Source organism: Microtus oregoni, unplaced genomic scaffold, assembly GCF_018167655.1.
Source record: "Microtus oregoni isolate MIOR12 unplaced genomic scaffold, Mior012 000000F_ref0000247, whole genome shotgun sequence".
In the NCBI taxonomy this organism is placed as follows: Eukaryota; Metazoa; Chordata; class Mammalia; order Rodentia; family Cricetidae; genus Microtus; species Microtus oregoni.
Window position 1 is genome coordinate 80,014,552 of NW_024543059.1, and position 24,699 is coordinate 80,039,250.

The 24,699-nt window shown below is 43.2% G+C and overlaps 1 protein-coding gene across 1 annotated transcript in view; it reads left to right on the forward strand.

Annotated features, from left to right (window-relative positions):
- Window positions 1–15,976: 15,976 nt before the first annotated feature.
- Synpo2 (synaptopodin 2) overlaps window positions 15,977–24,699 on the forward strand; it is a 142,466-nt gene continuing 133,743 nt past the window's right edge. The window contains exon 1 of the mRNA XM_041668623.1: window positions 15,977–16,218. Coding sequence (XP_041524557.1) covers window positions 16,114–16,218 — 105 coding nt within the window. The 5' untranslated portion in view covers window positions 15,977–16,113. The remainder of the gene's footprint in view (window positions 16,219–24,699) is intronic.

Genomic DNA, 24,699 nt, shown 5'->3' on the forward strand with positions numbered 1-24,699 from the left:
AAAAGGCAGCCATATTCTCTGCCAAGATATCACAAAAATGGCATCTAGCCAAGTTAATGATATTGTTTCCTCTCTGAAAACTCTTGAGCTGAGTCGTCATAACCTCTATGTCTTTTTGCACTACTGTGTTCGAAGCTTCTACTAGGATGACCCATGAAGCTCTGTTTGTAGCTCAACCACCTTTCTAGTCCAGAGTCCTAGTCTTCCACATACCTTCCAGGTCTGTCACAGCAACAACCCACTTCCTGGTACCAAATTCTATCTTAGTTACTTTTCTTGCTGGAATAAGACACCATGACCAAAGACACTTAGAGAAGAGAGGGTTTATTGAGAATTTGCAGTTTCAGAGGATGAGAGTCCATTATGTTGGGGAGTGTGGACCCAAGTATGCAGGCATGGAGCCCGGGCAGTAGCTGACAGCTTACATCTAGAGCCATATGCACAAGGCAGGGAGAGAGATCCTGGAAATGGCCCTAGTCTTCTGAAACCTCCAAGCCCGCTGCTGATGACACACCTCTAAACAAGGCCACACCTCCTAATCAGTTCCCATACAGTTCCACCAGTGGGGAATCAAGCATTTAAATCTATGAGCCTATGGGCACCGTTCTCATTCAAATCACTACATAGGCCTCACCTTTGAGTATTTCTGTCTCACTTGGGAGACCAGCCGGGACTGCCTAACAAAACCTGTCTGAAACAGGAGGGTAGGAGGCAGAGGAAAAGGAAGAGAAGAGCAGAGGGAAAGAGAGAGACAGAGAGAGAAGGGATTCAAATCTCCTGAAAGTAGTGTCTGGATTATGATTATTGATGAGAAGTCATGTTCTTTTCAATAAATTCCTCAAATCTACTTCCATGATTACCTAGAAAATATGGTTCAACGCTTTATTATTGTTCTAAGTAGAAAGTATTAGAAATTGGGATTTCAGAATATATTATTGTGGCAGATACTTCTACTGTCTAAGAAGTATTGGTCCAAGAAAGGGAGAACTCTTGTGGGGTGGATTGCTGGGACTGGTCCAGGAGGCTGAAGTAAAATCAGAAGGACAGTGTATTTCTAACACGAGCTCTCTGCCGACGCAAAAATCCCAATCAAGCCGAATCACAACAGGCCAAATTAAAAAAAAAATGTCCAGGTTTAATGGGATTCCTGCACTCTCGGGTGGCCCCAAGGGAACTGGTGCGGCTTCCGGGGTGGGTAGTGGGGGGGGGACAGACACGAAGACACCACCACGAAGTGGGGAGCAGTTTAAATAGACTGGGGGAGTGGTTAAGATTTTTGGCGGGCTGCCTTGACCCTCCTCCGGGGAGGGGTCAAGGTTTTGGCGGGCACAGGGACGGGAGAGACCCGGACTTACATAACTGAGGCTGCATCTGCAGGACTGTCTGTAGAAGCAGAAGAGCAGAAGTACAGAGAAGTATGTCAGAGGTCACTACAGTGTAGCTTAGAGTAGCGTGGCCATTCCCCAAAACGTCTCACATCCATGGCTGGTCTTGAGAGTGACGAACCCAACGTCTGCTTTGCTAGCTGTTGGAGTGGCAGTAAGCAATCAGCAACCAGGGAGCACCAGGCCAGTAGCAGCATCTGTGTTTATCAATGTCTAAGCTGAGATCCTGGCTAGTCTTAAGGTGATCAGTTGCTTGAAGGCTTGTAATAATGTCTGATATCTTTACATTTGGCTAACGAGAAGGCACTGTGAATATAGGTGGATCCAAACTCCTGCAAGCAAACCATCCCTGGAGATGTCGCTGGCAAGCTCTGGTTATTTGTTTTGCCTGTTTGCTTATTTGTCGACTTCTGCCCAGCGTTTAAGAAGGCAGCTGAGTGGTGACTTTGGAGGTCTCTTGGAATCAGTTTGTTCCAACTGCAATGAGATGAAGGCAGGGCGATAAAGAAATCTTGGTTCCGAGTTGCGCTTTTCCCACCCTCATTCAGTCCCCCTAAAAGGGCATGTCCAGTTTGTCATAAGGGAGTGGCTTATACAGTTTGCTCCGTCCCTGGGAGAGGCCCAAGGCAGTAGTGGGATTTCCACACCTTACGTAGGACTCAGTGCCCTCCAGTCTCCAGGTTGCCTCCTTTAGTAAGCCACATGAGCGCTAAGCCAACATTCAGTTTGTGGGTTCCGTTCTTCTAAAGAACCCTGACTAACATACTAGGTTTCTATGCATTTGCTGTGCTTAACGCGATGGGGACTGTAACCTGTACAGCCAAGCCCACACCAGCCCCTTCCTGGGACTTGGCTTTCTGCTCTTTTGGGACAGATTTTTTTCAGGATTTTGGCTTCTAAGATGACAATGCTTAAGATTTTATTCTTTCTGGGTGTGATTTTAGATGTTAGAAACAGTGGTGCTACTTAGGGATTGTAACATTGAAGACTATGATGTTCAGGAAGGTTGGTTATTTTAGTGACTGTGATGAGCTCTGGGGTTTCACTGTGTCTCAGTTTGCCTAAAAAATTCCACATGGATATATTTTCCCTAGGTATAAGAGACAGGTTGTATGATCACAGCATAAGGCTGTTAGGGGCAATTTGGTGGATGTGTACTTTATTCTAACTTCTGCTAACATCTCACAATATGTAATTTCTGTTAGCTAATATTTGCATAACAGAGTTCTCACCTTAGCATAACCTCTCCCCGTCGATCTAGGTGGTATTTCAGTCAGCTATGACTTGGCCTGAGTTGTAGTTCCCAATACGTAGAAAGGTGCCAGGCAGCTAATCAGCAAGGGCACTGAGATTAATCCATGGAATACATGCCCAAAATAGCATCTGTATAGTCCTCTGCTAGCGAGTCTACACAGTGGTCTGAGCAGGCGCCAAGAGTGTTCGGGGACAAATTGAGCACTGAGTGTCTGGTTCTTAAAAAAATGCTAATGTTGAAAATGTCACCTGGTAAGGTGTGAAAATTTCTAACAATGAGCTGTAATCGCCAGCTACATGAAAATCATCCCCTTCAAACATTAGTGCTATTTAAAGATGGACATGCCAAGTTCGTGCCTGAATGTTTGTCGCTGGAGACGATATTAACAATGTTGCTTGGGCTGTGAGGAACAACTTTTGGCTTAGCGTGATTTCACTTTGAAATGTTGCTCATTTGCACTCCACGTTTTCCTGTGATAGTACAAAAAGCAAAGCAACTGTATTACATTATTGGATGCATTAACAGAAGAACTTAACAAACAGAAGGTAAGATGTCAAAGCAACACATCAGGTATCAGGTACCACAAGCAGGAAAACAGTCCGACCTCACAAGCAAAGTGAATGCCACAGTTGTCAAACTGTATACAGATTTGCTATATTTACCCAGGGGGCTTGGACTATATAATTTACACATTTTGGTATTAAAATAAGAAATAGATCAGATTCACACAAAATCAGGTACTTTCTCTGCTATTAATATATGTCAAATTTAGGAAATGTGTAAGTCTTTAAACAATCTCTTTGTAAATGCAGCTAAGAACAGGACAGTTACATGAAACTTCTTTGCACGTCTTCAAACTTTCTTGAGCATATCAAATGAGAAGTGAATAGAATTCGTCGGCATTTGAAGCACTTAGAAAGTTGCAGTGACCGTCAGTACTGACAAGGAGGTTGATATCTTGGTTAAGTTTTACTAAAACAAAAGAAGAATTGACGTGTCTTTTCAAAAGCTTGAGTGATACCTGAGGTCTAGATTTTAGATTTGGTGACATATCTTTGCAATGTCTTGACATGTGAGGTAGATCTTTTGCTGAATCTGTCATTTTCAGCATGAGAAAAAGTATTTTCTGTGTTAAAGTAAAATAAAATATAAAGAAATTTAAATTTGATTAAAAAATTTAAAAAGTCAAAATTTACCAAGACAATTTTCTTGATAAATTCTATCTAAGAAAAATACTTACTGAAGACAAAAGAAAGGCAAAAGACCCCATGAAAGTATTTTTTGATAAAATATCAATAGATTTTTAGTGCCTAGCAACCATAATTGTGAATATTCTCAATGTAAAGTTATTTTTATCTTATAACAATGGAGAGAATGTTTTCACATTAGAATATTACATCTGCAAGATAAATATCAATTAAAGCTATTGCAATTTTCAAACACATTTGAAATATTTAAGCACCTAAACATTTAAATATTGTAAGCAATTTTAGAAGACTCATAAAAATAATAGCTTAATAAGAAAACTAAGAAATAGATTAGAGATTATGCATACTAAGAAACTGATCCGAATTTGTGCAGCTATAATGAGAACAATTATTCTGTCCCTACCTCCTCATCATCTATATTGATTGAGCTCTTTACGGTAAAGATACAGCTTACACATAGCAAAGTCACCACTCAGACTTCAGTTTCTTGCATAAGTGTATTCCTATGGCAGCATCAATTAGGTCTGTCTTTCTCCCTCCCCTCTCTCTCTCCCCTCCATCCCTCCCCCCCCCCCCCCCCCCCCGTGCTATCTATGCATTCCTACTCAAGTATGACTTTTCTTGGCCATATTTCCTGAACGACCTTCTCCTTACCACTTCTGAGACCACTCTTTGTTTTCCCCATTAAAATAATAGGCATTTTAATGTTTTGGTGCAGGCTGTCCCTTTTCATTTTACCAGACTTGACCTGGAAACTTTGATGCACTCTTACTTTGTTCCTATTTTGATGGCTTATTGGGGGAGTCTGCCTTTGGATCTTAATTACTTTATAGAAGTATGAAGATATTATAGCAGCTGAAGATACAGCAAAATGGGGAGTTGATGAGAGCAACCAGCCTCAGGACATTTCAGTTCTGACTCTTCTTTTCAATGGCCTTGCAACTCATACAGGTAAAAGCAAATAAAACAAATCCTTTTTTTTTTTTTTTTTTTTTTTTTTTGGTTTTTCGAGACAGGGTTTCTCTGTGGCTTTGGAGCCTGTCCTGGAACTAGCTCTGTAGACCAGGCTGGTCTCGAACTCACAGAGATCCGCCTACCTCTGCCTCCCGAGTGCTGGGATTAAAGGCGTGCGCCACCATCGCCCGGCTAACAAATACATATTTTAAAACATGTAAAGTACCGTGTGAAGTTATAGCGAAACTGCGTAGAAACGGGAAAGTATGACTAGCATTTGCTGTATGTGCTCGGCATCCTTACGAGCGAGCAGGTGCTGGGATGAATGGAGCTGGGGTTGGATGAGTGCAGCAGAGTGAGGACGAGTCAGAGCCTTTCCTGTGTAAAATTTTAAAAAAGATTTCATCTTCTCAGATTAAAACTTGAACTCACATGAGTGCAAGCGCTCATAGGGGCTGCAGGTGTCTAATACCCCGGAGCGTGGGCTGACAGGTGGCTGTGAGCCAGCGAATGGGGTGCTGGGAACCGAACTCAGGTTCTCTGGAAGAGCATTAAGTGCTCGTGCTGAGTCACCTCCCTAGCCCCTTAAATGTATTTAAGTGTGTGTCTGTGTGTCTCTGTGTGTGTGCAAACACACACGCGTGTGAAGGGTATGTTCATGTGAACACACTTTTTTGAAGAGCCCAGAAGAGGACATTGGATGCTTTGGAACTGAAGTTTTACACGATTATTACCCACCATATGTGTGCAAAGAATTGATCCCAGATCCTATGCAAGAGCAATAGGTGGTTTGGGCTCATAAGCCAGCTCTTCAGCCCTGTATCATTTATTACAAGGAGAATAAGAGAAAGAGAATGCGTGATTCAAATTAGCCAGGTCTGTGAAATGAAAAGCAAATCATTTCACTTATTACACATGTATTCAAGGCAGTTGTTTATTCATCTTTCCCAATCTCTTTTCTACATTTCATGTCATGTGTTCCTTTGGCTTCTATATGAAACACTTAATTTACATTGAATATACTTGGTAATCTCATATTCCACAATGGCTGCCCTCTATCTAGTTTCATGTATTTATTTACTTAGGCAAATGTCTGACTGTGCATATGTGTTTGTATTTGTGTGAAGGCTAGAAATTGACAACCAGGTGCCTTTATTTCTTAAGTGTTGTGCACCTTATTTTTTGAGGCAGAGTCTCTTACTGCCCCAGGAGCTCACCAAATTGCCTGGCACGTCTGGTCAACAAGGAATCCTCCTGCCTTTGTCTGCCCAGAGCTGGGATTATTGCCAGGTGCTGCCACACCTGGCTCTTTTACATGTATCCTAGAGATCAAGCTCAGGTCTCCACGTTTGCATAGCAAGCGCTTTGCTGGCTGACCTAACTCCTACTTTCAGTGACAGATGCAAGTAGACCTCGTAACACAATTATAGGTGGAGTGTTTTTTTTTTTTTTTTTTTGCCAGCACCGCTAGCTCCCAAATAACCCACAGAGACTTATTAATTATAAATGCTTGGTCGATAGACTAGATTTGTTTTTAACTAGCTGTTGTAAGTTAAATGAACTCATTTCTATTAATCTATGTGCTACCCCGAGGCTCGTTTACCTCATCTATGTGTTTTCCTGTTGCTTCTTCCAAGTCTGACTGGTGACTCCTGAGAACCCTCCTCCTTCCTCCCAGCATTCTCATAGTCTGGTTCTCCCGCCTAACCTTATCCTGCCTAGCTACAGGCCAGTCAGCTTCTTTATTCAACCAAATCACAGTGATATATATTTACACAGTGTAAAGGAGTGACCCCCACACAATAATCGCTATTCACTAGCTGTTCGTTGAGGAACAAAGGAGGTAGAGTGTTGAAATAAGAGTGGCGGGGCTGCGTCCCCAGCACCCGGCCACCCACATGGCTAGCTCTAGCTTATGCCCCAAAATAATTACAGGGAAACTGTATTCTTTTAAACACCGCTTGGCCCATTATATCTAGCCTTTTCTCGGCTAACTCTCGTACCTGGACTAGCCCATTTCTTATGATCTGTGTAGCCCACGAGCTGGCTTACCAGGAATGATCTTAACCTGTGTCTGCCTAGAGTGGGAGAATCATGGCGACTCCTTGACTCAGCTTCTTTCTCCCAGCATTCTGTTCTGTCTACTCCTCCCACCTATGTTTTAACCTATGAGGGCCAAGCAGTTTCTTTATTGCTTAACCAATGAAATCAACAGATTGATATATGACACTCCCCCATCAGTAGAGACAATTGCTGTAGTAACTAAGTACCTCCTGAAACAAGGGGATAAATTCTCCAGCCCAGCATTGTTGAGGTTAGTGTTTATCTGCCCTGCCTGTCAATACAGTGGCCGATTATATGTTTCCACATCAAAACATCCTATTAACAATGTGTTCTGCTGCCAGGCGGTGGTGGCACACACCTTTAATCCCAGCACTCGGGAGGCAGAGGCAGGCGGATCTCTGTGAGTTTGAGGCCAGCCTGGTCTACAAGAGCTAGTTCCAGGACAGGAACCAAAAGCTACAGAGAAACCCTGTCTCAAAAAAAAAATGTGTTCTGCCAATCTTTCATGCGGAACATTGTTACTTGGATGCTATGCTGAACGCATTTTATTTCCCGAAGGTTGATGTATACAGTTGTCTTTCTGCTAATACTGTGATGAGAGTATCTTATCATGCTATAACTCTCAACTGTCTTTGAATGCTTTGCACCTCTGAAATCATGTTATTTTGTGATTTGGAGCATCCACTGAACTAGGGACCATCTATTAGCTTTTGACTTGCCTCCTAAAAGTGACTGATAATCTTTAAAGATTAATAGCTTGGGGATTCCTTAAACGCAACAGTTCTGTAAAGAAACCAAAGGGTTTGTATCTCAAACAAATGGCTCTATTAACTAGACATCATGCTCTGCCTTGACGAGCATGAGACAAAGCATTTCACATTGTCCTAACATCTGGATTTAGTTTATTAATAAAGCAGGATACAACAGATGGGGGGCGGGGCAGGGATGAAGTGAAATCATTTTTATGACCATTATCTGGTCTTGCTTTCAGACTGAAAACTGCCTTCTCTGTTTAAGTCGGTCTCTGCCATGTTTGACTTTTAAGAAAAGTGTGTGCTTCATTGGGAACAAGTTACAGTGACATAATCGATGACGTCATCCACCTTTTCCTTCCCTGTGAACATGAATGAAACAAATCAAAACAAAAACAAAAGCAAACTAGCTTAATGGAAAATGTTGGAATAAGAAGAAATGTAATCTTGGTTGAAATTTCTTTCTTTCTTTTTTTTTTTTTTTTTTTTGATTTTTCGAGACAGGGTTTCTCGGTAGCTTTTTGGTTCCTGTCCTGGAACTAGCTCTTGTAGACTAGGCTGGCCTCTAACTCCCAGAGATCTGCCTGCCTCTGCCTCCCGAGTGCTGGGATTAAAGGCGTGGGCCACCACCGCCCGGCTCTTGGTTGAGATTTCTGCGGTGACTGATGGATTTAAAAATTCAAATTCCATGGACTTGTTAAAATATTGGATTATTCCAAAAATAGAATAGTGGTCTAGATGCTAAAACTTCTCAAGTTGTTCATCTAAATTTAATGATCTTAGATCTTTAGAGATGTATTCTTAAATTGGATCTCAGACCAATGTATTTGAAACATTTCACATCTGATTAACATTTTTCCTGTGATGCTAACATTATGCTTCATTGTTTATCAACTTGTACAAAGTTTTACACATATTAATGTATGACTTTTCAAGAAAATGTTTTCATCTCTCCCCTCCTTTCATTCTTCTCTGGCTTTTGAAAGAGAGTCACTGTATAGAGAGCCCAGGCTGGGTTTTGGATTTGCAATCCTGTTGCCTCTATCTCCTGAATGTTGGGATTACACGCATGTGTCAACAGTAAGTGCGGACAACATATTATAAAAAATTCTGCAGCTCATCAGACAAATGCACCCAGATGATCTTTTCAAATGTTACTCTAATGTTTGGAAAAATAAATCTACCTTTTAGTTTGGGTTAAAATGGCAGGGTTGCCGGGTGGTGCCACATGCCTGTAAGCCCAGCACTCAGGAGGCAGAGGCAGGTGGATCTCTGTTAAGTACGAGGTTAACCTGGTCCGCAGAGTGAGTTCTAGGACAGTCATGGTAACATAAAGAAACCTTGTCTCAAAAAACCAAAAACAGAACCAAACCAAAATAAACAAAAAAATCCCAGCGGCTTTTTTTTTTTAAAAAAACAAAAGATATTTAAATGATTGCAGAGAAGGACATTTTCATATTGGCTGGCCCTGCCCCCAGTAATCCTGGCCATGACTAGTATACACAAAACCACTGCAACAGGGAGTCTCGCTACAAAATGACAAGGGCTCCAGAAGTTACACTTTGAATCACAGATACCTTTTGTCTGGGGCTCAGAGCTCTTAAATGCTCCTGTAGTTACCCAAGTTAGAAAGAAAGATGAAAAGAACATTATCCTTTCCAACAGTTAAAGCTAGACCTAGCCAAATGCTGGAAAACAAAATACAGGAAAATCCCCTGACTGTGTTGCCAGGGAATGGCCTAACTGACCTCTGTGTGACTTTTCGAGATGCCGATGTAGCCCGGGGGCTCTAGAATCTGTTTTCCTTTCTCAGTGGCTCTGCTGTGACTTCAGGGGACTTACTTGAGCTGGCTGTTTTCTTCTTTATAAACCGTCTCCCTGGAGGTGTTTAGCAATGACACTCAAGTAAAGAAGCTTGGTTCTTAAAAGCCTTCCGGGACCGGAAAGAGAAAATTATCAAAGAGATTAAAAAGTATTTTTTTTTTTCCTTTAGTTGCTGGCCAGTAAAAACTGAAATCTAAAAGAAAAGCCAACACTCTTCCAGTTGGTTAATGTGTATCTGCTTTTATTGTGTTTCTGCTTAGCACTTTATGTTGAATTTACTGGCACACTCTACTGATGAAGACTCTCAAATCCCGGGCCTAACACTCCTGGCTGTTTTGAGACTACCAGGAAATCTTCTCTGTGTGAAAGGCAGCAAAGAGAATCTCCCATGTCCAGATCTGCTTTAGCAGCGGAAGATGAAAACTTAAGATTCTTACAAACCCTTCAGGATTGGAAAGAGACAATTGTCAAAGAGATAAGAATTATGTTTCTCTTTAGTTCCTGGCCAGGAAAAATTGAAGCCTAAAATTAAAGCCAACGTGGGTCTAATAGAAGAAGGCTGTTGATTTAGTGGCAAGTATTTGAAAGTTCCCTGCATTTCCCCAAGGCAGGAACTCAAAGCTGAGCTGTTTTCACGAGGCAGATTTCATAGTTCCCTCCTGGAGTCTGATGGCATTTTCGGCTCCTCCGTGGTCCCTGAGCAGTGCCAGCCACAGTGAACGGGATACTCTACGATACAGATTTCATCTGACACATTCTAACACAAACTCTTTGTCTCAACTGTGGCTCTTTCTGTAAGGAAATGAAGGTCTGTGGGTGGTTTGTCACAGTTGTTCTTCATGGCGGTGGTTTATTTCTCTGTGGTAGAGATCCAAACATTAAACAAAAGTATACGAATTATAAATTTAGGGATGGGAAGGAATGTTTACAAGGAGAAAAACACCAAAGGAGCAAAGATGATAAATATTGCAAATGTACACCATGCTACCAAAATATACAAAACTCAGGCAAAGGAAAGGTTATACAGTACCCATTGGCATACTTTCCCCTACATGATCTTTGTTGGATGGCATAATCTTTTTATATGATAATAATTTCGTTATTGCTTAAGGGTCTTGATCTGGTTCATTTTAATCAGTTTAACCATTTTAATTATTCAGTTAAAGAATCAAAAGGCAAAACTCTGAGGAAAAAATCTGAGGCCCAACAGGTAGTAGCAGGGAGAATCTCAAACACAGCAGACAGATAGACTCAGCCAATGAAGAAAGGCTGACTCGGTGTGTGAGGAGAGCTCTCTTCATGGCCTGTGGAAGACTGCCTCCTCCAGACATGTTCACAAGGAACACATAAACACAGCCGGAGGGGGAGACTAGGGGACCCTAAAATTCAGTCTCTCCTCTAGGACTTGGATTTTTAAGAATCTTTGAGGGGTGTCTCCCTAATTTACGTTACCTAGTTTGGACAAGGCCAGAGGGACTGAAAGGCCCACAGCTTTGATATTAACATGTTCTGATCCTGCCTGGAACTTGCAGGGCCAGTCTGTCATCTGCAGGGGTGCGGTGGGATTGGGGAAGGGTGTGATTTTATTTTAAAGTTTAAGCTTCCAGGCTTCTCTCTCAGGTCAGGAGGGTGAGGAAGAAGTTAGCCATCTTGGAAAATCACCATCGTTGTTTTATGGGCCTTTTCTCTGTCTGCCTATCAGAGAATTCGTCTAACTCCTAATCCCTTAGTATTGTAACAAGTTTCATTAACTTTAAGCAAGATTAATCAGAATCAGTTATTTATTACTGATGATTACATGCACACAAAATGTGAATTAGCCTAACAGTCTTGCAGGCTTGTACCCATAAAGTCATGAGACCTTTGTATCTGACAAATCCTCATTTAAAAACAAGTCTTTCCATTTTGGTTTCTGTTTGGAAATAGGAGAAATTGTCCTCAGACCAGTTTCTGTTACTTCATACATCAATCTCCATGTCTCCCTCCCTCTGCCCAGGTACTTTGTGTCCAACTGGCGGATGCACACTTACCTCTGCCTTTGCCTGTAGTATTTCCACATCAAGTGAGTTGGCACAGGGCATGGGAAGATTGTGCCTGGAAGCCACCATTCCTCCTCTGGACAGTTGACAATAACTTTACATATATGCGATTGCCAAGCCAAACAGAGAGTAAAGAAATCCCCACCATCTTCCTCCTAGTTAAATTCCAGTGACATTCCTGCCACATCAGTACCACACTAGAGGAGAAATGAGAGTTAGTGACACCCAAATCCATTTAAGTGTTTTTACTTTGGCGATTTCACAAGGGCATACAAATATGCAAACATTCTGGTCTTTCTTCCTAGGCCTCAGGGGTGTTCTGGATGTAAAGTCTGTGGGACTTCACCCTAATCAGCTTCCGGTTGTGGTGGAAGGTTTGAGCAAGAGTGCCTCAGCTACACCAGGCTCCACTTAGTCATGTATAGACCCTGCCTCCCTCCACTCCTACTGCTTCCTAAATGATTGTCTCCTTGTCGTTCATCTCAGCCCACGGAGATGTTCTTGTTATCCGATGTTCTTGTGTCTTGTGCCTATCATTCTCATCACATAACCCTGCTTTACCCTGCTCCAGTTCCTTCTCAGCTCTCACTTCTCTCAAAATGATTCCACTTAGTTTTCAGATTTCTCCAGAAAGATTTTTCCCTAAGAGAGTGGGAAACTTTTCTCTGTGCCTCACTGAAATATCACCTAAAGAGCATCTGATAGTCATTCCTTCAAATAACCCTTTGAACAAGTGGACAAACTATGAATATAGATATCTTATATCTTTTTAACTACCTCAGCAGTTTTACTTCATTGCTTAAACCTCCAACTCTAGTCCTCCTCCCCACTGGGTGGGTGGGGAGATAATTCAACTACAGGTGAAGCCCTGATGTTGTGGAGTGGACACTTGTGCCCTCTTCAAATGCATATGCTGTGATGGTACTTAATGGGAGGGACTTGGAAAGACAATTAGATCCTGGGGATGGAGCCCTCATCAATGAGATTAGTGCTCTTATATCTACAGATAGTCACAATGGAGGTGAACTTCAATTCCCCACGTGAAAATGTGTGGAGGAGGTGGACTCCTCCAAACCACGAAGAGAGTTCTTATCATACATGGAATCTCTTAGTACTTTGGTCTCAGATTTCCAAGCCTCAAGAACTTTGGGAGATAAATGTCTGAGTTAAAAATCACCCCATCTATTTTATTCTTCTATAGCACTCCAAACAGACGGAGACACCAGGATTTGCAAAGCTCTCGTGGTTCTAGGGAGTTTAGGTGGCTTGTCCCTTGCTCTCTCTGAAGTCACTGACAGTAGCTATGGCATTGGTTATCTATCTTCAGCTTTCATGACATTCGTGTGGCAGGGGATGGAGTCCAGTATCTTCCTGTGAGCCAGCACCTCTTTCTCTCTGGGGCCTGTCTTTTATCTCCGCGTCACCAGCATAGTGGACGCTGCTTCCTGAGAGGCCCACAGACCGTTCTTAGGGTGAGACCTTTATCACTCATCTCAACGACATTCTCCTCTTTCCTCCTGGTCTGGAATACTTTACACACTTATTTCATGGAGGTATAGGCTTTCCAAAACCAACACAATGGCCGGGAAGTGGTGGCACATGCCTTTAATCCCAGCACTCGGGAGGCAGAGGCAGGCGGATCTCTGTGAGTTCCAGGCCAGCCTGGTCTACAGAGCTAGTTCCAGGACAGGCTCCAAAACCACAGAGAAACCCTGTCTCAAAAAACAAAAAAAAACAAAACAAAACAAAAAAACAAAATCAACACAATGATTGCCATCTTCTGTTCCATCTCAACAAGGGAAACAGCAAGACTCTGACCACTGGCTTAGAATAGCAAGAAATGGAAAATCCGGATAATAAACACAATTGTCACAGTCTGAAGGTGTTTTTATATATTTTCGTGTATTGAAAAGACATGAACTTTCATCTAAGTTATCTGTGTCTATCACCCTTCTAAAAAGATTTATTTATTATTTGTGTGTGTGTGTGTGTACAGAATGTGTGTGAAGGTGTCTGTGGAGACAGAGTGGAAATGGAATCACAGGTAGTTGTGAGCCGTCTGATTAGGTGCTGGGAACTGAACATGGTCATCTGTAATAGAAGTAAGTGATCCTGACTTGGGAGCCATCTCTCCCACATCTGTAGCCATCACTCCTATAATTGAATTACAGCTCCCGAGTTTTTATGTAGAAATTTTATTCCCCCCCCACACGCTTCAGAATGTGATTATATTTGGAAGTTGATCTTTAAAGCATAATTAATTGATATGAATAATTAGGGTGTGCCTTATCCAAAATGACTGGTCTCCTCCTTATAAGAGGAGATTGGGACAAAGATGAGGAAGACCGTGTTGTGATTTGAATGTAAGCTGCTCCTCTCTCCGATCCTGCCTTTGAACACTTGCGCCCCCCCCCCCCCCCCCCCCCCGCTGGTGACTCTGGAGGAAGTGAGTCGATGGGGGCGGTCCTTGAGGCTTTGTAACCTGACCTCACTTTCTATCTGTCCCCTAAGTGGGAACACAGTAGGACCAGCTGCCCTCCCCCCCCTTCCCCTTGCTTTGCCTTCCCCGTGGTGATGACTCAGAGCTCTTCTTAAGCTGGGATACAGAATGGAACTCTTTCCTTGAATTGATTATTGTCAACTTCTTGGCCATATCAATAAGAAAAGTAATCATCCTACGCTGTGGAGATCGAGTGGAGAGCCGCCTACAAGCCAAGGGAAACACTCAAAACTGTCTCCGCTGGCACTCTGACCCCGGAACCCACCTGCACCAGTTACTTTTGCTTGACAGAGGCGACACAGGGAGGAAGGACTTCCGCTGGCTGAGGGTTTGTGGATATAGGCCATCAACGTAGCTGGAGAGGAGAGTATGGTTTGGGCTCCTCCCACATGAATTAGGTACGAAGCCAAAAGCGTTGGGCAGAGCCAGAAAAGAATGTGCTCTTCAAGGCCACCCTGGTGACCCACCTTTGCTAGGTTAGGCCACAGTCACAAAGATTCCACAACCTCTAAAAGTGGTGCCACCAGCTGGGGACCAAGTGTTCAAGCACAAGACATACAAACCGTGATGCCTCCAGAATTGCGCAATGATTTTGCTGTGTTTAAGTCCAGCAAGTCCGTGGTCTTTGCTTGGTGTTGGCAGCCCTGGTACTCATGCATGCGCCAATGCTCAGAGACTGAGAAAGGCCCCAGTTCTGAGCTCTGCAGAAGCAGTTGTTGCTGACGGAAGCAGTTGTTGCTGGTGAGCATGCCCCATGCTCTGGGACCCTCATGATAGCGGTTCCTCCACATACCACTGTCAGCCTCAGAAGAGAGGTTGGATGAATGAGTGAAAATGCCTCACGGAAGGCCCCCAGGGCCCCTTCTCTCACTGTTCTTCTGTCGTCCCCCAGTCTGCACCTGCTCCGATGGCATTCCCATAGCATGCTTTCCAAGAGAGACATAAAAATTCAGGGCCCACCAGGCCCTGGTAGGTCAGCAGGGGATGATGAATCTGTGACCCTCTGACAGAAGTATAATGGCGCGTGTTTGCGGTGACCGCAGAAACGTTTAGCCATTGTGTTGCTTATCAAAACAGTGTGTGTTTTGGAGCTTTTCGCAGCTGATGACTGCCCGGAAAGGAAGAATCAGTTTTCATCAGGATGCTCACCGAGGAGAGCTATAGTCCAGTAGATTGTCCTCCACCTACACACACACACACACACACACACACACACACACACAAGCACACACACTGGTAGCAAAAGAGGACTCAGTTTAACAGATGACCACATCAGTGGTGGCGGGAATAGGGAAAGAATTGGAAGGGAAGGGGAATAGGGGATAGATTTGACCTAAGCACTTTGTACACATGCATGAAATAAACAGCAGAAAACGTTAAAAGTATCTTGAACCTTGCAACAGAAAAAAAGTTTTTAGAAAATAGCTCCCAGTGGAGCTAGCCCCCTTTTCTTCTCCCCTCCCCCCTCCTTCCTCCTCTAAACATATGTTAATTCAGAAAAATACAGTTTCAGGAAAGATTTTCAAAAAACGCTTGTGTTTTATTTCCGCCCTTTAAAGGGTTGCTTTCTGCAGGCAGCAGATAGAACAGTACTGAAACTCGCTTTACCTCTTCCTTTTCATTCATCAGTGTGGTAGATATAGAAGTATTCTTTGAGAGAGAGAGAGAGAGAGAGTCTAACTCTCTAGTAATTGAGTCCTGAGAACTTATCTTTAGTTAGTTACTCATGGAAGTTAAAACTCCCCCAAGCTGGCTACTATTTATAACACCGTTAAATCTCCTTTCTGTTCAGGTGTTGGTGCTGAATCTGTTACAGCGAGAACAAAGTCGTTCTCCCCGCTCTACACCCATCCCCTCTCGTCCCAAACAGGGATTTTTTCCTTTAGGGTGAAGCCCTGTCCTTTTTGCCGAAAGTGGGCTGAGCAAAGGGTGTGACGCAAGAGGGGGCGGTTCAGGTGCTGGGAGGGCGGTGGGGAGGCTCAGCCGCCGCGCACTTTCCCTGCCGCCTGCAGCGGGGCAGCCCTGCGTCCTGCACCCTCAGCACTAGCTCCAGCTTAAGGCGCATCCTCCACCGCTCCCCGGCCTCGCCTGTCTTTCCCAAGCTCTTGATGCTGCCCGGCTGAAGGGAGAAAATGGGCACTGGAGATTTTATCTGCATTTCCATGACTGGAGGGGCGCCCTGGGGGTTCAGGCTGCAGGGAGGCAAGGAACAGAAGCAGCCCTTGCAAGTGGCGAAGGTAGGACCCAGAGACGTGTTCTGAGCTGTTAGACGCTGGGAAAAAGGGGGAGGGACGAGAACAACCTGTTGGTGGTCTTTCTGGTCATTGGCTTGCTTTCTGCGCTGTTGAATTTATCTATTCATTGATGTGGCTTTTTAAAGAGTGTTTTGTGGAGAAATGTACACCGTACGCCATGTAATTAGCTATCAATTTTGTTACACCCATCAGGTGAAGACAGGGGCTGGTTAATTGTCATCTGTCAGCCAGCTTTGATGTGTTCTCTCCTTCACATGGCTTTGCTTGACTCCCACCCGAGGAGAAAGGCCTTCGCTTCCGTGGACAATCACTGGGCTCTAATAAACAGTTGGTAGTGAAATTTGGTGTGTATTAGGCTTAAGAAGGGCAGTTTGGAGCAATAATCGTTAAGATATAAAGAATTGCAATGAGATCTGTTTAAAAGAGTGGCCTTTTAAGGATTTAAAGAAATGCAAAAGCCCAAGTACTATATTCCATTAACTAGACTCATCTGGCTAAGAGCTCCGGATAGACTCATAGATAGTTTATTATTTTTTTAAATTTTATTTTATTAAAATATAATCACATTATTTCTCGCCATTCCCTTTCCTTCTTCCACCTCCTCCCATGCCCCGACCTTTTCTTTTTTAATGGCTGTGTGTGTGTGTGTGTGTGTGTGTGTTTAGGCATAAACATATAAACAGAACCTGCTGAGTCTGTTCAGTGTATTCAGAGATTCTTTACATATGCACCAATTACAGCTAACTTTCTGGTGCACCTAATAGCTACTTAAAATATCTTTGTCGCAGTAGTTCGATTTTTCAGCTTAGCACAATACCCACGATCTAACAGAGAGCTCTAATTTCTGATTGGCATCAGAAATTTTGGATAAGCTAAAATAAAGTTAAAAAAAACCCAAGAAGGTAATATCTTTTAATCGAACGCTAATTCTGAGAGCTTTAGAATCCTATGACCTCTTTGACCGGCTCTGGAGGCGGAAGAGGTTACTTTCTTGTTGTATTTTTATATTTCAAATGAATCTAGACCCATATGGAACACGTGGCTCACTTTAGCCTTCAGAGCTATTCTTTCCCTCTGTCTTTTTACCTTTTACAAATGTTCCCTGTGAAGCTAGAAGTTTCTTTGAAACTTTGTGCTTGCAGGCATCCATCCGAAAATCCTTTCTTCGGTGGTTGAGTTCTGCCACCTAGTGAGAAGTGCGGGGAAACAGCTGTGAGCACGGACCTGGAAGATGAAAGCGGTTTATATCTGGAAAGTTCCTCAGAGGTCCTCCGTTCTTTTGGTTTTTTTGGATAAGCAAAAAAGCCTCCAGAGGCTCCTTTCTGGAAGGGCGGAATGACAAAGGGTTGGATGGCTGCTCCGTGGGGATTCTTCAGGAGTCAGGGACCAGCGGCAGAGGCGGCTATGTGACTGCCGGATTCAGCACATTACACGACTCGGGAGGCTAAGGCAGATTTATTCACCAGCAGTTGGTTGGCTGGCTCCAGCAGCTGAGATTTGGGTTCTAATTGCAGCTCTGACCTAACTTGCAGTTTGGCCTGAGGTCACTGGCCCTGACTCAGTTGCTGTGAAAGGGGAGATGTTGACTGGGTAGGGAAGGAAAGAAATCGAGGAAGAAACTTCGTGAGTTCTAGCTTGCTGAAATATCCACTAATCCTAACAGTGTGTAATTTAGAGTCCCTCACCTGCTAGCCGAACAGAGGTGGCAGACAGCTGGAATTCTGCACAGGCTTTTCCACAGCCAAGCCTGGGAAACACAGGCATGGCGGGTTTCCCCGGAGATGGACTGTGGTAACCCTATGGCTCATTTTCTACCGGTCTCCCAATTGTCAGGCTGTAGGAAAGTCAAGTATACCGGTCCTGCACTCTTCCCTAAAATATCCAGGCGATATGTCGGTGGCTTTTAAAAGAACATTATGAAAGCATCTAGGTGTTCACTTTGATGGACCAGTCTGTCAGAGGCAGATGCAGGTCTGGCAGAGCACAGGGGAGGCACTGAGCTCCCTCCTCATCACTCCCCCACAGCACACTGCATAATTTCCTAGTTTATGTAGAGTTGATTTTCAAATGCTGTTGTGAAAGCTTTGAATGTTTGGCTTCATTTGTGTTCCTGTGGGCGCTCTGCCTCCTCCAGCCTGCCTTTTCCTCATGCGTTAATGAGTTGTAAGAGAAGCTAACCGAGGTGTAAGCTCCAGATAACTGTGGCTATGACTTTCCATGTTTATCATTGTTCTAAATGTATTACATTTGATTTTTAATATTATCATACCTGTTTAACTTTAGAGCTTTTTAAGAGACTACAGCAACTCAGTGAGTGAACCTGCAGTAAAGGTTTTCACTGAACTCAAGACAGTGAATGTCAGTTGCTTGTAGATTCTGTGTGTCTCTGTAAGATGGGGTAAGCTCCAAGCGGGAGGGAGTAAGCAAGGAAGTGGAAAGGCTAAGGAGGAGGATGGCCAGTAAGTTAGACAAAGAATATTCAAGTGAAACACTGGGGAAGGTAGACCTTGGAGTAGTGGTGCAGTCTTCCACATCCCCATGGCGAGTTCTAGTCCAGCCTCTTTCAACAAAATCCATGCAAGTTACTAGTTTTAGAGTTTAAAAACTGTACATGTTTCTAAAAAATAGACAATCTAATTAAAGCAGTGCCCCTTGGCTTATAATAAAATATATGTCTAGATAAAATATATGTCTAGATTTTCTATAACCCTTTGTAGAAATTCTAACAGGCTGAAATAGCATAATAAAATTTAGTTCAGTATTATTGAGATTAGAAATTTAATTGCTTCTTAACCCCCAGGAAATACCTTTCTAGTGACAACTTAGTTGTTTATGAGTTATGCACACACATCTTTTAACATTTTCCTGGTGCACTGCACTGTATACAAACCCAAAATTTTAAAGATTTACGAGAAGATTGTTAGTGAAAGTCTTCATTGACATTCAAGCTCAATGCTATAACATTCCAGTTTTTTTTAAATCAACTGAAAAACTTAAAAGTCCAAGTAACCAGTAATATTCCACATGTCCATAATCTGTAATTAAAAACAGACCTTCCTTACACCCACTGACAGGCTAATCGTTGACAAAGCAGAGCCTTCATTCATCCCAGGAACAAGTTTATCTAGACAGAAAGCCCCATTTTGTGTGTGTGTGTGTGTGTGTGTGTGTGTGTGAGTGTGTGTGTGTGTTTGCACATTTCCTCACAGAAGGGATGTTGATGTTTTCGCTTTATGAACTTCTCTCTTCGTGAACCTATGCCTACATGGCCGTGATGGTTTTTTGGCAAACCACTTAGCGGAAGAGAAATCTTCCTCTAAGGACTTGGAGAGAAAGTTTTGTTACAAACAAATCTTACAATTGAAAAGTAACTCACATTTTGAAAGCAATGAGAAAATAAATGGTCAGACTAAATGTAAGTTAAGGTGACCACCATAAAAGTTTTTTCTTTTTTTTTTAAAAAAAAAAAAGAAAAATTAATCCCATAACCTGTGTCTAGCCCTGAGTTAGTGAGTTTGCCCTGGTATTGATTTTTTTTTAACATTCCAAGGGAATTCAGATATGTGAGCAAAAACACAAGGCCTGCTGAAGAGAGAAGAGGCCAACCATGCCCCCTAAGAGATGACTAGCGCCTGGGATGTTCTGTGGACACATCCCCATTCATTCTTTCTCAGTTTAAGAAGTGGAACAGGGAGGGCTAAGAGCTGTGTGAGGCCTTGGCATTGCAAGCAGGTCATGATTAGCAATAGGGGGTTTCTTTCCCCTTCTGATGTCAAGGTAAGTGGGCTATTGGATCTTGAAGAGGTGTTGGGAAGCCCAGAGGGACCATGCTAAACAGACTGCCTGCAAGGTGGGACAGCTGACATTCCCCCCCCCCCTGCTTGTTTGGTTGGTGGGTGTGGGAGTTGAAAGGGAGTGGCCCCTGTAGGCGCATATATTTGAATGCTTATTCACTAGGTAGTAGAACTGTTAAGAAGCATTAGGAGGTGTGGCCTTGTTGGAGGAAGTGTGTCACTAGGGGTGGGCTTTGAGGTCTCTTCCCCCTCCCCCACTCCTGCCTGTGGACCAGGATGTAAAGCTCTAGCCTACTTCTCCAGCACCAAGCCTTCCTGCCCGCTCTCATGCTCCCCACCATGATGATAATAGGCTAAAACTCTGAAATCCTAAGCCAGCCCCCAATTAAATGCTTCCCTTTCTCATAGTCATTTTGGGCATAGTGTCTCTACACAGCAGTAGGGCACAGTGCAAACTAGAGAAACAGAGCCGGGGACGGAGAGAAGACGAAGGAGGAAGAAAAAGACTGTAGTGATAAAACCCTGCCGCTCATATTACTACAAAAGTCAAGGAAATTTTTTTTATTCAAGCACCTTCATTCATTGGCACTGATTTTTCTTTTAGCTCAGAAAACACTGGAGCATTTCTTTTTGATGTTTCTTCTTTTTCAGTTTTATTTTACTGTATGCACGATATTAGGCTCTTTGCTATTTTTTCCCCAAACTACATTAAATATCTCACACTTCTCTGCTTACATGCATGGACTGTTTTTCCTTTGAAAGTGAAAATAGATTTTCTTTCATGTAATATATTCTGATTATGGTTCCCCTCTCTCAGCTCCTCCCAGGTCCCCCCTGCTTCCCCATCCATCTGAATTCATACTCTTTTTTTCTCTCTCTCATTAGAAAACAAACTAGCATCAATTAAAAATAATAATAAGATAAAATAAAAACAAAAAACCTGAATAGGGCAAAATAAACAGATAAACATGCAAACAAAAAGAGCCACAGGAAAAAACCCACAAGAAACACAGGCAGACACTGAGACACACACATTCACACATGCAGAAAACACATAAAAAGCAAAATTGGAAACCGTAGCATATAAGGAAAAGATTTGTAAAGAAAAAGAAATCCCTGACAAAACTTTGCAAAACAAAAAAAACTCTTCAAAAATACTACTGAGGTCCTTCTGTTTGGGCCATTTACTGAGCCTGGGGACTGCCCTTAGGGGTGGCTCGAATGTTCATTGGGACTCTGGGGGAGAAAACTAACCTTTCCCTTTTGGACAGTTATCAATCAGAGATGGCTGGGTTAGGGATGGGGGCGAGTGTCCACTTCCCATCTGGCTTAGATATGCACAGCCCTGTGCATGCTGCCTCAGTCTCTGTGATATGTTTGTGTCCATCCTGTTGTGTCCAGAAGACCTTGTTTTCTTGGTGTCTTTCATCCCCACTGGATCTAATAATCTTTCTGCCTCCTCTTCCTCAGAGTTCCCAGAGCCCTGGGGGAAGGGATTTGATGGAGACATCTCATTTAGGACTGGGTGTTTCAAAGGCTCTCATTCTTTCATTCCAGTCGTGGGTCTTTGTATTTGTTCCCATATACCGCAGGAATAAACTTCTCTGATGATGGATGGTCAAGACACTTATCTGTGGGTATAACACAATGTTGTTAGGAGTTGTTTCACTGTTGTGTTCCTTTGGCAGCACAATAGTATTTGGTTTCCCCTAGGTCTATGGCCTATCTAGTCTTTGATTCTTGGCCACCTGGGCAGTGTCAGGCATGGGTTCTAGCTCATGGATAGTGCATTATTCCTTCCGGTCAGTGGTTGGTTACTCCCACAAGCTTTGTGCCACTATTGCACAAAAGGCAGGTCATCACTGTAGATCCCAGGGTGTGTAGCTGGGTTGGTGTTTACCTTTCTCCTTTGATATTGTGTGGAGTACCTGTCTGTACCATGAACACTAGTCAGTCGGGGTGAAGGCTCTAGGTAGGCACCAGCTCAACTTCTCTGTGTTCAGTGAGTTATGTAGATGTTGTCTTCAGCAGTAATCTGGAATACCTGGGCTGCTTTTGGTCAGTGTTTTAGTGCAGCAATAGAAAGCAAACTAATATAGAAAATACTGGATACTCCTAGACTCAAGGGCAATTTCTGTACTGATATTTTGTTTGTGTGTGTGTGTGTGTTTTTTTTTTTTTTTGGATTTTTTCGAGACAGGGTTTCTCCATAGCTTTTGGTTCCTGTCCTGGAACTAGCTCTTGTAGACCAGGCTGGCCTCGAACTCACAGAGATCCGCCTGCCTCTGCCTACCAAGTGCTGGGATTAAAAGCGTGTGCCACCACCGCCCGGCTTGTTTGTGTTTTAACAAATAAAGCTTTCCTGCAGATCAGAGTGCAGAGCTAAGCCACTAGAAGCCAGGAGTGGTGGCAAACACCTTTAATCTCAGAGGCCGAGGAATCTCTGTTAGTTCAAGGCCACCCTGAGTTACAGGAGATTGACTCTATCTAAAGTAGAAACAGAGCTCACACAGAGGTGATCCCAGCACTTGGGATCACAGGACTTTAATCCCAGCACTAGGGAGGTGGGGACAGGAGTGATATGGCTGGGCAGAGAGAGGAATATAAGGTGGGAGGAGACAGGAGCTCAGTGCAGTCTAGTTAGGCAGTCTGAGGAACAGTCTGAGGACAGTCTGAGGACAGTCTGAACTTGAAATGCTACCAATTCCCTCCCTGGAAAGTTCCACCACCCTGCCATCCCTAGAAGCTCTATATCAACCCCACCTTCTACTCAGTTCCCTGCTGTTTCTCACCTGAGCAGAAGCAGCCGCCTGATCTTTTCCCTCCCAGTAAATCTCTCATGTGTGAGGTTTACGCTAGCATCCTGGCTCCCAAATGCCAGGATATTTTTCCATCAGAGCTGTGACACATCCCCAGTTCGTTTCACACACTTCATGATATGTGCTATCAATCACTAATTAAGAGACCTTTGTTGTGCAGTTTTCCCTCCATTTAAATCAGTAGGTGCTGAAATTATGTATTTTATTTGTGTGTGTGTGCGTGCGTGTCTGTGTGTAGGTGGGGTGTGTATGTGCCACAGCACACGTGTGGAGGTTAGAGGACAACCTCAGGCCTGTGTCTCTTGTTGTTCTCCACTGTGTATGCCGGCCTAGTTAGACCATAAGCTTCTGGGAATTCTCCTGTCTCTACCTCCCATCTCTCAGTAGCAATTTGGGGATTATAGATGCACACTTCTTTGTTGGGCTGTTCTGTGGGTTCTGGGGATCCAAACTCATGACTTCACATTTTGACAAGTGCTTTATCCATGGAGCAATCTTGCCAGTCTCCAAAATTATACAGTCAAAGACTGGCTTGATTGAAACTCACTAGCCCAGGCTGGTCCTTGAACTCACAGAGGTACCCCTCCCTGCCTCTTCCTCTCTAGAGCTGGCATTAAAGGTGTGCACTTCTACACCTGGCTGAAATTACAGATTTTAAAGGCAAGATAAGGTTAAATGATTGGCCCACTTAAAATGGTATGGCTTTTAAAAGATACGACGACAAAATTGTTTTATTACTTATTCACACATTAATAAGTGACCGCACATAACTATCAAGCAGTACTTAGAGTGAGTAGACTCTATCTGTGAGACTTGGTTTCCTCACTTGTGAGACAGATATAGTGATAGCTGTATTTCCAAGAATTGTTTACAGGGCTAGGAATTACATAAGACAACAACTTAAACAATCAAGATTTTAAAAAAGCCATTATTATCCCCTTTGTGGTTATCCCAATTTTTTATTTTTTTTAATTTTTTTATTTTTTATTTTTTTTGGTTTTTCGAGACAGGGTTTTTAAAATCAACTTTGTGGAGTCAAGGCTTTGAGTCTAGGAGGTCACTGAGAAGGCTGCTTCACCTCTGGGTCCCTTCCTGGGAAGTGACAGTGAATGGTGCCATAATGTTGCTTCTTTCTTAGGGAATACTCCATCACCGTGTAGTCAGAAATAGCACATAGAATCATCATGGAGAGAAGGAATCATTCCATGTGCTTAGGAACGCTAAAGGAAAATAGATTGTCCCTAGTAACTGTAGGGCACAGCTCTCTGAAGTCAGAAGAAGGCTGTGCCCCTCCCATGGCAGAGGCTGTCGAGCATCCTTCTCTCCCTGCCTCTTCTTCCTCTAGTCTCTAATATTAGATGACATTACTATATAAGGTTTCCTAAGTACATGATAATATATTGTACTCTTTGGTCCTTTTAGCTTTTCAAAGAATGGTCAGTTATTTTTATCCCTCATGTTCAAACTTAAATGAAAAATGGACCATGGTACCACATACCTTTAACCCCAGCACTGGGGAGGCAGAGGCAGGTGGATCTCTGAGTTTGAGGCCAGCCTGGTCTGCAGAGTGAGTTCCAGGACAGCCAACGCTACACAGAGGAACCCTGTCTCAAAAAAACAAGGGGAAAAAATCAAACTAAAATGAAAACCAAAAACTGTCAGAGGTGACTACAGTAGAAGTTGTACTTATTATTCTTTTGTCTCATGAAATCCTACTGGATGGAGGTCAGCATGACATCTGGAGGCTGTAAACATAACGTGTACTTTTGGCGGCTACAGATTGTAGATTGTAGCCACACAGGGATGAGTTTCCAGCTCTAACCTCTAGGCTGCCTGCCTACTTGAGCAGG